Genomic DNA, 15,553 nt, shown 5'->3' with positions numbered 1-15,553 from the left:
TAAATTTAAACCCAAAGATCTAAGAAAGAAAATATATAGGGCCAATAAGTTAACAAAGCAGCCAAAATAAGCTTTCAAAGACACATCAACAGGTACATTGGTTCCACAATGCTTGACCACATCCTCATGACCACATGAAGAACAACACGGTTGCGTGGGGTTGCTGCGACAGCCTCGACAATACAATATCTACAGCACCACCACCATGATCAACACCACCATTACCCCACCTATATGGGAGCCTCTAAATCCTACCCCTATATCTTGACCCCCTCGGAGCCGTACACGTTGTACCCCTCCCTATAAGTGGCTAGATTCTGGGTGCTGGGGGAGGGGCTGGGGCAGTGGGGGGGGCTAAGGTCCACCTTCATGCGCTTGGCTTCGGCCCGTGACTTGTAGCAGAACTCAACCAGGGCCACCAGCATGGCTAGGCCCAGTCCGCCCACAAGGATGTAGAAGACCCCGGCTACGTTGGACAGGCTCAGAGCCTGGGACGACTTGTCCTGAGGAGAGAGAGAGAGAGGGAGGGAGAAAGACAGAGGGAGGATTCGAGGCCAAGTGTTGGCATGGCGGAGGAATGGATGTTTATGAAGAGGAGAAGTGGCGTGTAGGAAAGTAATAATGTAGTTAGAGTTTGGAGTGTGATGATGTTGGAGATTTTGGGTTTGGGTGGGTATATGACGAAGAAATGCGAAGCGTGAAGAGGAATGCAAGGGCAGAGGCAGGTGGAGACAGAATGGAAAAATAATCAGAGTATAGGGAAAAAGCAGACAGAGACAACAGGTACGTCAGAAACAAAAAAATGGAGAGAGAAATTCTTCTACATGTGATTACATCTATAGGTTTCTACACTACTAATCATGGTATTAATAAATGATCAAAGTAATAAATTCTGCAAACTCCAAAAACATCTAAAAATGAACTACAATTATCACTACTAACGCCACAACAGCTACTACACACATATATGTATACTACACAACTCTAACAATCCATCAGTACAACTACAACTAGAGAACATTCTATATTACCATAAGTGTTACAGTTTAAAATAAATTACACAGCAGGTTTTAATCTGAGCGGTGATTTTGTTCTGTTTTTAGTGAAAGTTAAGGCTCCAGTACCCTAGAAATTTAGAGCAACTGCCATTATCCATGGTGTGAAAAAATCTAAAAATCTATCAATTTTGCATACTTGGGAAATGGGCTGTGATTAATAATTTCAACTTGGGGAAATAGGCAAGATAATTTAACCATATCAATTTAACAATGCTAATACACATGATAATGCTTTAATTTACAGGTCCTTTATTTTCTATTATTTTGCAGAAGATTTTAGTTGGTTCCAGTTATATAAAAAGAGATTTCTCCATTTTTCAGCTATGTTCGCTGTCTACTGTGAGCATTTTACAGTGAAGTACCCAACCCTACCCTATTTTACACATAGCTGTTAAAAAACAAGGGTGATTTCCAATAAAAGATCCCAAGACATGAAAAATCTGGACGTGTAAAATAAAGCATTACTCAACATACTACGTTTTGGATTTTCAAAGAATGACTAGTCCTTAAAAAATCCTATATTCTCAAAATGCTACAAGAATTGTTTACTTTATGCTATTCTCATCTGATGGATGAGTTCCAGGCTATCAAAATTGAAATTAAAATAAATACATGACTGTGATAATTAGCTGATGATGAAATTTACGCATTTTTAGCATTATCTGTAATGAAGATGGGATTGCCACAGATTGCTACAGAAACTGAGCATGCGTTGATCTCTGGTGTACAATCAGGTAAATGCGTTCCACCATAAAAGTAGATAATAATAAAATGGTTTAGGAAGTCACAAAATGGACAGTTTAGTCTCATGTGGTGCACATTTAAGACATGCTTTAGGGTAAATGAGGAGTTGTTTTGAATTGCTATTGCTAAAACAGTAGTTGCAGTAATCTGGAGCGTATTCAGGATGAAAGTTTCAGGCTAGCGTTCTGCGGGCCGCAGCAGCGTGAGACTGACCTTACTTCCAGAGTCCTTGGGTCCACACTCTCCCTTGTCATACCACCATTTGTTTTTCAGTTTGTCTAAGACGCCTGCTTCGCTCAGTTTCAAAACTGCAAGGTTTACCGGGGTTCTTCGCGTGTAAAAATAACATAAATAACATCATAGGTCATGTTATTTTATGTTATTAGGGTATTTCACATTTACATTGCACAGTTTAGTAACAGAGAAACTTTAGATGAAGTGACCTAGCGTGGATCCCACTGAGTACATGTGTGTAAGCTCGTTGAGGAGGGGCTGGGGGGAGCGAGGAGCTAAGGCGAGCTACAGACATATGAGTGGGACCCACCTTTGTCACTTTAGGTACCACACGCATACTGCCCCAGCTGATCCTACAATGAACCAGAGAAGAATACTGTCAAACCAGGACTATTGGCATCAGGGGAGCTCTGTGTCATGACTGGGAGAGTGAGACAGTGAGATGATTACTTGGTGTAGGCTGAATTATAGTGACACCTTCAGGATGGAGTGCTACCAGCTGGTCAAGGACGGACTAGCATAAACATCGTACAGGCATTCATGAATTGGTGATGCACTGACACTATATTTGGTAGTTTTTGGTCATTCAAAATCCAGTCCATCTCTTTGTTCTTTCCCACTTTGTTCTTAACTACTGGAGGGATACCTATGAAATCAGGTACTGACATTTATGTTTCTCTGAAGATTAATTTTAATAGTTCAAGGGATTCCAACCTTTTCTGTACTGCTAAAGTCATGTTAGGATTTTAATTCATCCAGTGGTGAACATGCTAAAATAATTAATAATTAAGTAATAATAATTTAACAGCCTGAAACTGCCACTAGAAAACAGAACAACCTACTTTTATTTAGACATTATACTTAAATTGATAGACTGATTTTATACTGTCTCCATTCATGGAGAGGAATCAAACACTGTCCTAAAACATTCCAAAGATAAAGGGAGCAGGTCAGACAAAAGAGTTGTAGTAGATTGTAGCACTCTATAAATTGTTTAAACTCCCATCTGCTTCAAATCAACTTGAATCTTAAACAACTAGAAAACTACAATTTTGTTTAAGTCTGTTGTTCCATTAATACCTGTTTCATCCACCATGAAGATTTTCAGTTGAAGGAGTCATGCCTTCTCTTCCCAGAGCTACCACAAGGGGGCAAATATTTGTGTCTTGACAGTATTTGCTCTCTTTCTTCCTCCTGCTATCAATCATTTTAACCTTTTCCCACTAACTTGTGTGCTGTCCTTTCAGATGGGCATTACCAGATCAGTGCCAAGCACATTTGAAATGGTTATTATTAGGAGACCTGCTTGATTTATAATGGCAGGCACTCACCCACAAAGGGACATATTTCCCTGCATTACAGTAAAAATGGAAATGTTTTTCCCGATGATGTATTAATCTTTGTAAGCAATTTGTACTTGGTCTCCCATGCCAATTGATTCTTTGAAAGAAAGACATTGTTATTATTTTAAGTTTTCTGTTCCAGAAAATGTGTTTTTTGTGTGTCTCATCAAGAGCACTTTTGTCAATGTGTCTTAAACTTTTTCATAAATAGGCACACACCACTGACAACTGATGCAATATTGTGCCTACTTTTGAAGCATTAGGTGTCTTGTGAGATCTTTAGAAGGGTTCCACTACTGTTCTCCCTTGACTCTTTACCAGGGCAGATGCCTGCGTTACCCTCCCAGGACAGGGGCCGTCGCGAGACACTCAGCTAGTGAGCGGCCCCTGTCGTCTAGTGGTGGGGAGGGCAGACAGAGAGGGCTAACCTTGGAATCCCCTCCCCCGCTGCCACATTCTCCTTTGTCATACCACCACTTGTTTTTCAATTTGTCCAACAGGCCCTGCTCGTTGAGTTTTAGCACGGCCAGGTTGACCGCATTTCTTTGAGTAAAAAAAAAACAAACAAAAAACAGGAGGAACAGATAAGATAGTCTGGTCAGAGCAGAGGATGGAGGGACAAACATGACAAGATAGATGGGGACCGCAGCCAACAGGAGAAGAGAAGGAGAGGGACAGGGAGGAGAGGGAGGAGAACGTGGAGGGCTGAGGGCACAAGGGTGAGTTTCACGGGAGACATGCACCTGAGACAATGAGTACTCTCTGAGAAAATTTCATTTTTTTTCCGGCTTCAAAATGATTATTCCCAATTGGGTAACACTTTCTATGAAGGTTCGATTTATGATGCCCTATGAATGCACTCATAATATTTTATAAGGTGTCTATAAAGCATTATAATGGTCATTATTACCATCTATACATATTCATAAGTCGTTATAACCAACTTCATGATGCACTATGACAACTGGTTATGAATGATTATAATTTTAATCTGAATAGTGCATTATAAATATGTCAATATCTGCCTAGTCACTTGTTCATTTTATGATGCATCATAACTACTTTGCTTTGCTAAATGTGCATAGTGATGCATAATGAGTTTTGACTTCACCTAAAGTGCTTTATATCTGTAGTTATAAGTATATGTAATAAAGTTATAATAATGTATACATCTCCCTACAGCACACACCTATGCAATATCATAAGTGCTATTTGTCAGCGCTAAGTAAAGTGACAAGAATATGACACTATTATTAACAGATATAAGTTACTATGAGTAATTAAAAGGTGCAATGAACTAAGTCCTGAGTCTGGCATCCTTACCCCATATGCACAATGTTAATATCATAGGTGTTATTTGTCAGCTTAAGGTAAATTAGTGCAAATGAGGTGTTGTGGATATAAGACTATTATAAACAAATATGAGGCACAATGAAATGAGAGCCTGGACAGTAAAGACAAAAGGAATGCATTTAGTTCACTTTATTTTCATTTAAACCAACACACATAATCAGAATGATTATCAATGTTCTGAGCACATTACACAAACACATGAAACACATGAAACAGGCCACAAAGAAATGTCCTAGAAACAATCCTAGAAATGTGGCTCTTAAAAGTGCCTTTGGGTTGGTGAGGTGATTCAGGGTCAGAGGTCAGGAGATGGTTTGACAGCAACTACAAGAAGAACAGAGGCAAATCTTTAGTGCTCTAGCTGGGTTTGTTTTTTTTGTTTTTTTTTTATGCAGAAAGGTTTGATTGAAAACACATAAGCAGATCACGTTTCTTTGTTTAAAGCAGCCTAATGAGACATTGTGTTACCGCATATCATGCAGGCAGCGCAGATTACCCGTAGGTGGCTTAACCTAGCTACACGAAAGATACCAGACACGGCTAGTTTTCCCTCACAAGTTAGATCGTTTTCATATTCTTGCGTTTAATGATTGAAACCATTCGAAATCATTGCTTTAATATGTAAACGATGTGCTTCATGTAAGCAAAGTAAGGCATTAGCTCACAAAACACTAGCAGGACAGAGAGACAACCTACCTGTCCTGGAGAGGACTCAGCGGAGAAAGGAAAGAAAAACCGCTTTCTGATACAGTCAATGCTTTACGACAGTGGGTGGAGCTGTGGACGGACGTGGGTGGGGTCAGAGGTCAGGGGTCATGGACTAAGGAATGACATTTCTACAATAATAATAATATAAATAAAAACGATATTAAAATAATATCTGACGGCATTCAATAAAGGCTGACATTTCTAGCGATCCTGTATAAGAGACCGATATAACAAATAACCATTCATTTTTTTCGAATCTCAAAGTGCCGAATCCTGCAGCAAAATTGACGTTACATTAAATAAGACCATTACAAATCTAGTCTAAATGAAATAAAATCAAACCTCTTCATTGCGCAGTGTCACATTGACAGTGGCCCTCATAGCACGAAATAACTTCCAATTGAAATACATCAGTTTGAAATTCGTTTCGAGCGGCATGAAAATTTGATAAAAATCGGAAGGCACCAAACAATAGATTAATTTTCGTGACAGTTTCACATCCACTGTGAGACCGGGTTGGCATTTAACCGCTTCTTTATACAGGATCGCTAGAAATGGCCGCATTTATTGAATGCCGTCAGATATTATTTTAATATCGTTTTTATTTATATTATTATTTTTGTAGAAATGTCATTCTTTAATCCATGGCCCCTGACCTCTGACCCCACCCACCTCCCTCCTCAGCTCCTCCCACTGTCGTAAAGTATTGACTGCGGGTTTTCTGCTCTTTCTTCGCTGAGTCCTCTCCAGGACGGGTAGGTTGGCTCACTGTCCTGCTAGTGTTTTGTCAGCTAATGCCTTACTTTGCTTACATGAAGCACATCGTTTACATATTAAAACAATGATTTCGAATGGTTTCAATCATTAAACGCAAGAATATGAAAACGATCTAATTTGTGAGTTAAAACTAGCCGTGTCTGGTAACTTTCGTGTAGCTAGTTTAAGCCATCTACGGGTAATCTGCGGTGCCTGCACGATATGCGGTAACATAATGTCTCATTAGGCTGCTTTAAACAAAGAAACGTGATCTGCTTATGTGTTTTCAATCAAACCTTTCTGCATAAAAACAAACCCAGCTAGAGCACTAAAGATTTGCCTCTGTTTTTCTTGTAGTTGCTGTCAAACAATCTCCTGACCTTTGACCCTGAATCACCTCACCAACCCAAAGGCACTTTTAAGAGACACATCTCTAGGACCACGCCGTGCCACTTTTGTGGCCTGTTTCACGTGTTTCATGTGCTTGTGTAATGTCAGCATTGATGATCATTCTGATTATGTGTGTTGGTTTAAATGAAAATAAAGTGAACTAAATGCATTCCTTTTGTCTTTACTGTCCAGGCTCTCATTTCATTGTGCCTCATATTTGTTTATAATAGTCTTATATCCACAACACCTCATTTGCACTAATTTATAGCATATAGCACATAGTCATTTATAATATTGTGCATATGGGGTAAAGATGCCAGACTCAGGACTTCATTGCACCTTTTAATTACTCATAGTAACTTATATCTGTTAATAATAGTGTCATATTCTTGTCACTTTACTTAACGCTGACAAATAGCACTTATGATATTGCATAGATGTTTATAAGTGTGTGTTGTAGGGAGATGTATACATTATTATAACTTTATTATATATACTTATAGCTATAGATATAAAGCACTATAGGCGAAGTCAAAACTCATTATGCATCACTATGCACATTTAGCAAAGCAAAGTAGTTATGATGCATCATTAAATGAACAAGTGACTAGGCAGATATTGACATATTTATAATGCACTATTCAGATTAAAATTATAATCATTCATAACCAGTTGTCATAATGCATCATGAAGTTGGTTATAACGACTTGTGAATATGTATAGATGGTAATAATGACCATTATAATGCTTTATAGACACCTTATAAAATGTTATGAGTGCATTCATAGGGCATTATAAATACAACCTTCACAGAAAGTGTTACCGGGTTGAATATTCTCTGGTTATATGTTTGTACTTTCTTTGTATCTATGTTCTGTAACTGTCCAGTAAGAGAAGATGCTCCACAGTGAGCTGGTATTAAGTGTGTTAACCAGCCTGCTGATGGTGCTCTTGTCGCTTCCTGCTGCTCTCCTACCATAATAGTCTATGTGTGTGTGTGTGTGTGTGTGGCTCCTACAGCCCTTTTGCTTACACTGCTGAAGGGACTGACCTCCAAATAAAATTCAGGGACATCGTACTAAATATCTGAGCATTCGTGCAGCACGTGCAAATATATGAGCTATGCTTTCTATATCTGGCGTGACGTGGATGGTTTTGCATGTTATACCAATCTTTTTGTCAATATTTGAAATATGCCACTTGTTGTTCACTTAAAAAAAAAAAAGAAAAAAGCTGGACATTTCAGTTCACTTCAATTTGATATTTAGTCATTTTCATTCCTTGCATTTCCTCTGTCTCGCTCGATATATCTTGGAGTTTCACAGACTGCCCTGTCATTCACTTCTTCCACTATCATCCTCTGTTTACCATGCTTTTGTTTGTGAGCTGCTGTAATCAGCCAAGCTAATCTCCCAAAAAGGTCCCTGCAGTTTCTGCCCACATGTTTGCTGGTCTGCCACATCTGTGTGTACATCTGCCTACCTGGGAGTCTTATCTCATTTCAGAGGCAGATGGCAAACTGCAAGTTTAGAACTTATAACAAGAGACATTGTAGAAAAGTAAAGTACTCCACCCACTCGTGAAGCAATATTTTGCGAAAGATATGACTTTCATCATTTTCTGAGAACTGATAATGAAGAGACTGAGCTGAGAGAGAAAAAGAAAGACAGTGTTCTTTGGAGTGATCTAATCTACAGATCAATCAACATAAGAGGTATGGAGGAAAACAGTTCAAAAATATTTTTGCATCACGATAATAACAATCATATAACAATAGTCATATATAATTGATGTACTTCAGAAAGCAATACAAAACTAACAGTATTCATTATAATCATCATTCATTCATGCTTTTCATCAACATCATCAAGTCAAATTAGAACTGTGATTAGTGCACCAGGAGGAGAGGAAGGCTCACCTGATGCACTCATTTCCACTGACTGAGAGAAACCAGAGACAACTGTGGATAATGTCCCAAGAATGTGTTTTTTGTGTTCAATAAACTTATTCACCTGCCGTCTGTCACTTTTCTCTCATAAATACCAAAGCATTTTAAAAATAAATAATGTGAAATAAATAAGGTAAACTACAGAGTGACTGGGGTCTGGAGGACCATTGCAGCATACACGGGGAAGTTGTAGGACAGGATGTGAGGCTGACTTGTACGGCAAATCTGAGATGCTGACAGACAGAGATGGAGAGAGAGCGAGTGGTCCAGCTTTGTTAAATTGAGTTCATTATTTTCCCTCAGCAGGCACTTGTCACATCACAAAGACAAATGTTCAATACTTCTGTCTCACATAAAACTAAATTATTTGCATTGCCAGCACACCTCTGCTGGAACTGTTAGTGTAAACTCAAGTCAACAAGCCAGAGAAACTAGTGTCTGCTGAGGAGAAGAGCACAAACAAGATCAAGATAACCAACTTTAGAACTTATATTAAGTCACTTTATCTTTTGTTTCCTCCATGTTATTCTCTCTTTGTTCAGGTTTATGGACACAGTTTTAATTTGTAATACTGTACCTTTTTTTCCAATTGCCCTGGTTTATGAAAATGATCCTGTGTTATATTTTATTTTTAGTCCCCCCATTGGTCAGGCCCCTCTCTCTCACTTCCTGTTTGTCTATAAATTCCCCCATGCGGCTATGGGTACCAGTGGCAACAGTCTGAGGTTCCCCCTCATCCTGGTCACATTCAGTCAGTAAATCTTTCCAACAATAATCATAATAAACATAGACAACACAGACATAAGACAAATGGACAGAGTTACCTGGAAGTTGGACCTGTAGAGAGAAAGAATGATAGAAAGAGCAGCAACAAGGAATGAAAAGGACGTGTGTATGACAAAGAACAGGACAGTGATGGTGAAGGTAACATGCTCTGAATTAAAAGAGATGGCAGAGAGAGGAGATTCAGTAAAAGAATAGAGAACTGGATAGACCAACATAAAATACAAACAAAAAAAAACAAACAAACAAAAAAGAGATTGAAAAAAAATCTAGCATGAAACACATAATCGGCACATACAATACACATATCTATGTGACTGCTGCTAGCTGAAAATATACTACTATTTATTTTTAAATAATAGAAACACACTGCACTGGTACAGACATCAATCAATGTCCCAAAAGGTCAATTAAAAGTATGTTCTTAATTTATTGTGACTGATACATTTTCAACTGACAGCAGTGACAGGTTGTGGAATAAAAGGCACAGCAGGGTAGGTGGAATATCATAACAATAGTACAGTATCAGCGTCTGTACTGTTTCCTATTGTTACACTATTCCACCCACCTTAACTGTGAGCCTTTAGGTGTGGCAATGCCATATCCTTTGGAGTCCAGGTTCCCTCCGACTTTCATGGTGTCACAAGGCTTGCGTTGCTCCGTATACTCATTCATGGTGGACTCCAGGAGGAAGGCATACTTCCCCTTGGATTTGCGAACCCTTGCCACACCCTCTGCCGTAGTCTTGGTGAAGACAGTAGGCTCAGCGGACTTCATGTAAGACCACATCTTCTCATATACGGCTATTTTGGACCTCTGGGATGGAGGAAGGTTCAGGGGAAAAAGGAATAGTTAATTAGAAAGAATGGATTGGAATCATTTTGATAACTGAAAAAAGACTGATTGTAATCAGGTAAGAGATGGTATAGTGTAACCCACTTAAAAATGATCACATGGTAGAAACTAGCCATATTATGTTTTTCTAAATTCCCCACTCTTTGCTGGGTGTAGATAAGATGAGGTCTTGCAAAGGACACCATTACCATAAATTCAAGACACCATGTGAAACAGGATCTCTCTTAGGGAATCTCACAAAAACTGTCGTTGTTCACTTTCAAGTGTGTTTATTACTCACTAACTAGTGTCGTACAGCAGTTTATTGGCTGTTGTTATGCAGGACATACAGTATGGCCTTTTTGTCTTCTAACCATGAAACCTAAAACGCTGTCTCAAAGGCAGCAGCTCAAAATTACCCCTGACTGGGTGGTCCCGGGACCCGTGTCCTCCTTGAAATCCTTCTGGCCACTTTGACAAGATTCCCATGTCTGTTCTCATTGGAGAGAGTAAGATTCCCAAAACAAGCAGCAATACTATGAGGGCTCAAGATAAAGTATATATATATAAAAAACAAACAAACAAAAAAATGTTTTATTGACAATACAAAAAAAGTGTTCAGTTTCCTGAAGAAGTAAAATAATTGTGGATCAAGACACCAATTTGATTTCTAAAAAGACTCCAATTATTTCTACCTCCCTAGTTATATTTGTGTTTCACTGTTCAAAAAACATTAAAATGGAGTTACATCTTGTCATCATCCTGCGATGTCAAATACTTTTAATCTGCCACTGGAAAGAGTCCTCAATGAGGAGTCTTAACTGACTAAAGGCTTTAACCTTGAACTAAACAACATAATTAAATTGAAAAGCGTCTGGGTGCCACAGACACAGAAGTTGATTTACAATCAATAAGAAAAATGCCAGCTTTTCTTTAATTTAAAATTTTAGATAGTTTGCAATGATATAGCTCTTTTGAACCTTTATAGCACTTAAAGTGCTTTACTGTTTCTCATTCATTAATATACAAATACACAGACACACACCAGTACTATATGTCCCCTCATGGATGGGTGTTGACTGATGGCTAAAGCCAAACATCTTGTCTGACAGATTAGATTACTCACATCAACATCCATATTTACACAGCCTAAAAACAAAAGCTCAGGATATGAAATAACACGTGCTATTGTTAACGCAATGGCAAACCACAAACACATAATAAAAACTATTCTGCAGGATTTAAGTCGTTGTCACATAATGAGACATTTTAAAATAAGTTTTTACTGCTTCTCATTTATTGCTACAGTGTCTCATCATATAATGCAAAGTGCTGCAGCTGATTTCCACTCTTATAGTCCTTGAATAAAATTTCATTGCTGAAGGAGACTGGTGTCTTCTGTCTTCCATTCTGATCCTCTGGCGTGTAATGACATTTTATAACTACATTTAAATTGTAACGCTATGTCTGCCTTGACAAGCCAAGCATCTATCTTTCTTTAAATTACTTCATGACAGGAATAGTGTCATACTAATAGGCTGTTAAAGATTTGGGAGAGTTCTTCACAGGATATCTGTCTGGCATGATACTATACATTGTATTATTTTGTTTATATACTCTGCACTCCAGTCCATATCTGAATATGTGTGAACTGATTCAAGGCACAACCTCAGCCACTGAAACCAGTACCCAGGGGAGGGTGTGAGTATGCTGCCAGTGCATGACGGTCACCTATATAATAATATCACTCACATTCAAGAGGACCTGTAGGCCCCACCTTTCTCTATTCTAACAGCCATTCTTTCTTTTTATTTTATTACATCAAATGTCCATCATACTTTGTCATCATCCCTTTCTTTACTCGTGCATACACCCATCCATCCACTTGAGAAACTGCAACAGGAACACTGATGATGCCTCTGCATGTGTAAAGCAGTGTCTGGCCTTGGAGGATCGGATGTTACAATAGAGTGGGACTCTCTCCAGAACAGTCTGAGACCATGACGGAGGAAATGGATGTTGAATGTCACCTTCAGACATCCACAATAAGGACCAATATGGACACCTTTTAATATACATTGACACGCAGCCTGCTCTCTGTGGGAGAAACATCAGTCTTACTTACATACACATAGAATACACATACATGCTGTATGTTGCCGGATGAGCATATATGCATGCTTGCACGCAAGCTCACATGAACACACACACACAAAGATAATTAATGGTGGTGGCGAATCCCCCTCAGCTGTGGGAGAGTAAATTGCTTCTTCACCCTCCACAGATTTCAGCCTGCTCATTATGTTGATGATGCCAGAACCACTCACAGAAGCACAAACCGTCTGCAACGATGTCCCCCCTCCCCCCCTCCCTCCCACCCCAATTTTCAATATTTCTGCAGAGCCTGACAATGCGATGTAAGACAGGTTTTTCAGCGTCTGCAGAAAAAAATCTGCTTTCAGCGGACACATTTCAGCAATATGCGTCTCCTATTAAAAGTATTTACATAACTGCAATCCACATGGGTGAAAAGGTCAAAGGGTGAGGCCACTGCACGTCCCCTGTGGGATTCTTTGGTATTTAATTTTAACACCTCTCTGAAGTCCATTCTGCTGCAGCTCTGTCCTCTTTTGTCTTCCTAGTCCACTTCTACTTTACTGTTTACTGTTTGACACAGTAGGAGAGTGATTAAATGCAAATTGCCTGACTTAGATTCTTTTGTGTACTCTTTCAAAACCTTGCTGGGATGTTTGATGATGCCATCAAGTCCTACAAACAAATTACCTGGAAAAATAAACTCCAGGCATTTAAAGAATCACTTCCAAAATGTAAGCCTCTCACGACTCAAGAACAGGAACAAGTGATCCATTCATTCCTATCCTCCTATAGTCACTTGTCCTTGTCCCACCTACAGTGAGGGCAGAATTCTGCTGCTTGGTTTTTACCTAGGTTCAATTGCAGAGACAATACTTCCCTCTGGTTTGCTTGTTTGTACCAGATTGATTTTGATTGATTCTTTTTTTCTTTCTTTTTTTGCAGTGTAGAATTTAAATGCCTAGTGTTCAAAAGATTACCTTGAAACATTTTCTGACAATATTATCAAGCATTCAAAATCAGTGTGCACTCCCCTTTAAATTTGCATTAGATGTATGATATAACTGAAACCACAGACTAAAGAATCTTTTGGGAATCCTGTGGGATAGGAATCAGTGTCACTACTGATCACATGGTTTAGATGAAACACAAAAAAGCGCCATTTGGAACAGGTTGGACTCCAAATTGGATATATATATACTGTGCATATTGATGACACAGTACTTATTGGGACAATGGACTTGGAATCTGAATGTGATTTGAGGATGAGAGTGCTGCCTTGCAGCATACAATCCTTAAATGTTTTTACTCCCCATGACTTGAGCTTAATTAACTTTACTTAACACAGTGACAGTGTGAAACCTTTGAAGGAAAGAAAAGAAAATGAGCAGTGTCTGTTGAGTCCATACCCTGAAGAACTCCTTGGTAGAGCCTGAGTCCAGGGTCCCGTAGGCTATCTCTGTCTGTTTGGCTAAGTCCTCTGCACTTTCTATAGGTGAGACCATCCTCTCCACAGTGAGAAATGCAGCCAGGTTGGCTGTGTAAGAGGAGATGATGATAAGAGTGAAGAACCACCACACACCACCAACGATACGTCCAGACAGGGACCTAGACAAAGGAAAGAGGAGGGTGTGGAGAGGAGAAAAAAGGGCAATTTGATAAGAATTAGATGGGAAATTAACAGAAAAACAATGGTGAAGGAATTATAATTACAGTTACAGCCACAGATATACAACCTAAACCATTTTCTTTCTCTCTCTCTCTCTCCTTCCTCATGCATGTTTACTCTTTAAATCTACCAATTGTGAACAGGAACATCAAAGTGAGTGCCAATTCATTCTGTTATGAACTCCACTGCTGGAGGGGAAGGGGTGCAAGCAATACTGAGCCTATTAGAGGGAATGAAAGAAAAGCAAAGCAAAAATTTATACATTTACTTTTAGATACTAAGAAACAGTAATGTAACAGTAATGTAAAAACATCGACACTTTCAAAAGAATGTGGAAGAAAGTAAAGAAGGGCGTTGGGTGAAAGATGCACTTTAAGTTCCTTGAATTTAGTGTAAAAAAAAAGGAGAAAAAAAAGAAAATTTAGCTTTAATATCCAAAGAGAATGAAAAGTAAGACATTTTTTCATATTGTCTCATCTAAGCTGTACCAAAAACATAAAATAATACTAATGATAAATTGGTAGTTTGAGAATGTGCCACTCCAATCTTAGTATACATCAGTGTACACAACACTGAACCTTTAACAGCAATAGAAACAACAAAAACAGCATCTAGTCAAGTCAAGTGGCCACCCTGGAGCTTAAAAGTGAAACCAGCTCAGAAGTGTCAAAAACTACTAAATCTTTACAGTCAGTTGTTGAAGTCTAATATTCACTCTCTTTTGTCAAGTGGAAGGGGTTTTGAGGAAGGACCTAAATGCAGGACACAGGGAGAAGAGGCTGGTTAACACACTACAAAAAGGCAAAAGAATCCAGAACATGGCATGGATCTTGGAGACAAAAACGTGACATGAGACAAGGGGACAAAACTCATTAAGACGGGGACATGGGGACTAAAAGTCATGGGGACAAAAACGGAACAAAGGAAAGGAACAAAGCGAAGGCAAGCCTATATATACACACATGGGCAGAGATAGACACAGGTGAAACTAATGAGCAGTCAAGGAAAACATGGAGAGAAACAGGAAACCAAGAAACTTAACAAAATAAAACAGGAAACTCAAAACATGGAACAGACAGACACAGTCATCAAATGTATCTCTACAAAATTCCCTGGCCTGTCAATACCCGTGTGAACCGTTCTGACCCAAAAAAACAAGAAACATGAGCTGGAAAATGTTCAGACACTTCAGGCAATGTCATGAACATCATCGGTTCCATCAGCAAGTCCTTTCATATTAAACATAGTTGATCTCACAAAAATGACAACTAAATCATATCTTAGGTATAGCTTAGATGCAATCAGACAGTTAGTTCCGAATTATTTCTTGGACAGGCAGCTGCTTGACGTTGCTACCACTCTGAAGTGAAAGCAAAGACATATTATTAGGGAGGACTTGGTTCTTGGTTTTAAGGACTGTGTGCAGGAGCGAGGAAAGAGGAGTGAGAGAGAAGAGAGGTGCATTGACGCCTGACTTGGCATAAATTGTCACCTTCCGGAGCAACTACGCATTCTGCGGCTGCTCAAAACCCAGCACACCTCTTAATTGTCACAGACCCACATAACACATGCACAAATATGAATTGATAGTGTTAGTCCTTGAGGTATTGATCTGTTGGCTTGACCTAATGAAGCTAGT

General features: G+C 39.0%; 1 protein-coding gene across 6 annotated transcripts in view; it reads right to left on the bottom strand.

Annotated features, from left to right (window-relative positions):
* Positions 1 to 15,553, bottom strand: part of gria4a (glutamate receptor, ionotropic, AMPA 4a) — a 127,811-nt gene that overhangs the window by 6,870 nt on the left and 105,388 nt on the right. The window contains exons 14-18 of one of the 6 annotated variants that reach the window (XM_047593479.1): positions 13,655 to 13,853; positions 9,886 to 10,133; positions 3,808 to 3,922; positions 2,016 to 2,130; positions 367 to 503 (exon numbers count right to left, since the gene is read on the bottom strand). In XM_047593479.1, the coding sequence (XP_047449435.1) occupies positions 2,053 to 2,130; positions 3,808 to 3,922; positions 9,886 to 10,133; positions 13,655 to 13,853 (640 nt within the window). In that variant the 3' untranslated portion in view covers positions 367 to 503; positions 2,016 to 2,052. Of the gene's footprint in view, positions 1 to 255; positions 2,131 to 3,807; positions 3,923 to 9,885; positions 10,134 to 13,654; positions 13,854 to 15,553 lie in introns of those variants that run through there. The other 5 variants (XM_047593476.1, XM_047593474.1, XM_047593475.1 and 2 more) reach the window with 5 other exon arrangements.

The sequence above is a fragment of the Mugil cephalus genome, chromosome 9, assembly GCF_022458985.1.
Source record: "Mugil cephalus isolate CIBA_MC_2020 chromosome 9, CIBA_Mcephalus_1.1, whole genome shotgun sequence".
Taxonomy (NCBI): Eukaryota; Metazoa; Chordata; class Actinopteri; order Mugiliformes; family Mugilidae; genus Mugil; species Mugil cephalus.
Note: the sequence above shows the minus strand (reverse complement) of the source record. Positions and strands in the feature narration are given on the sequence as shown.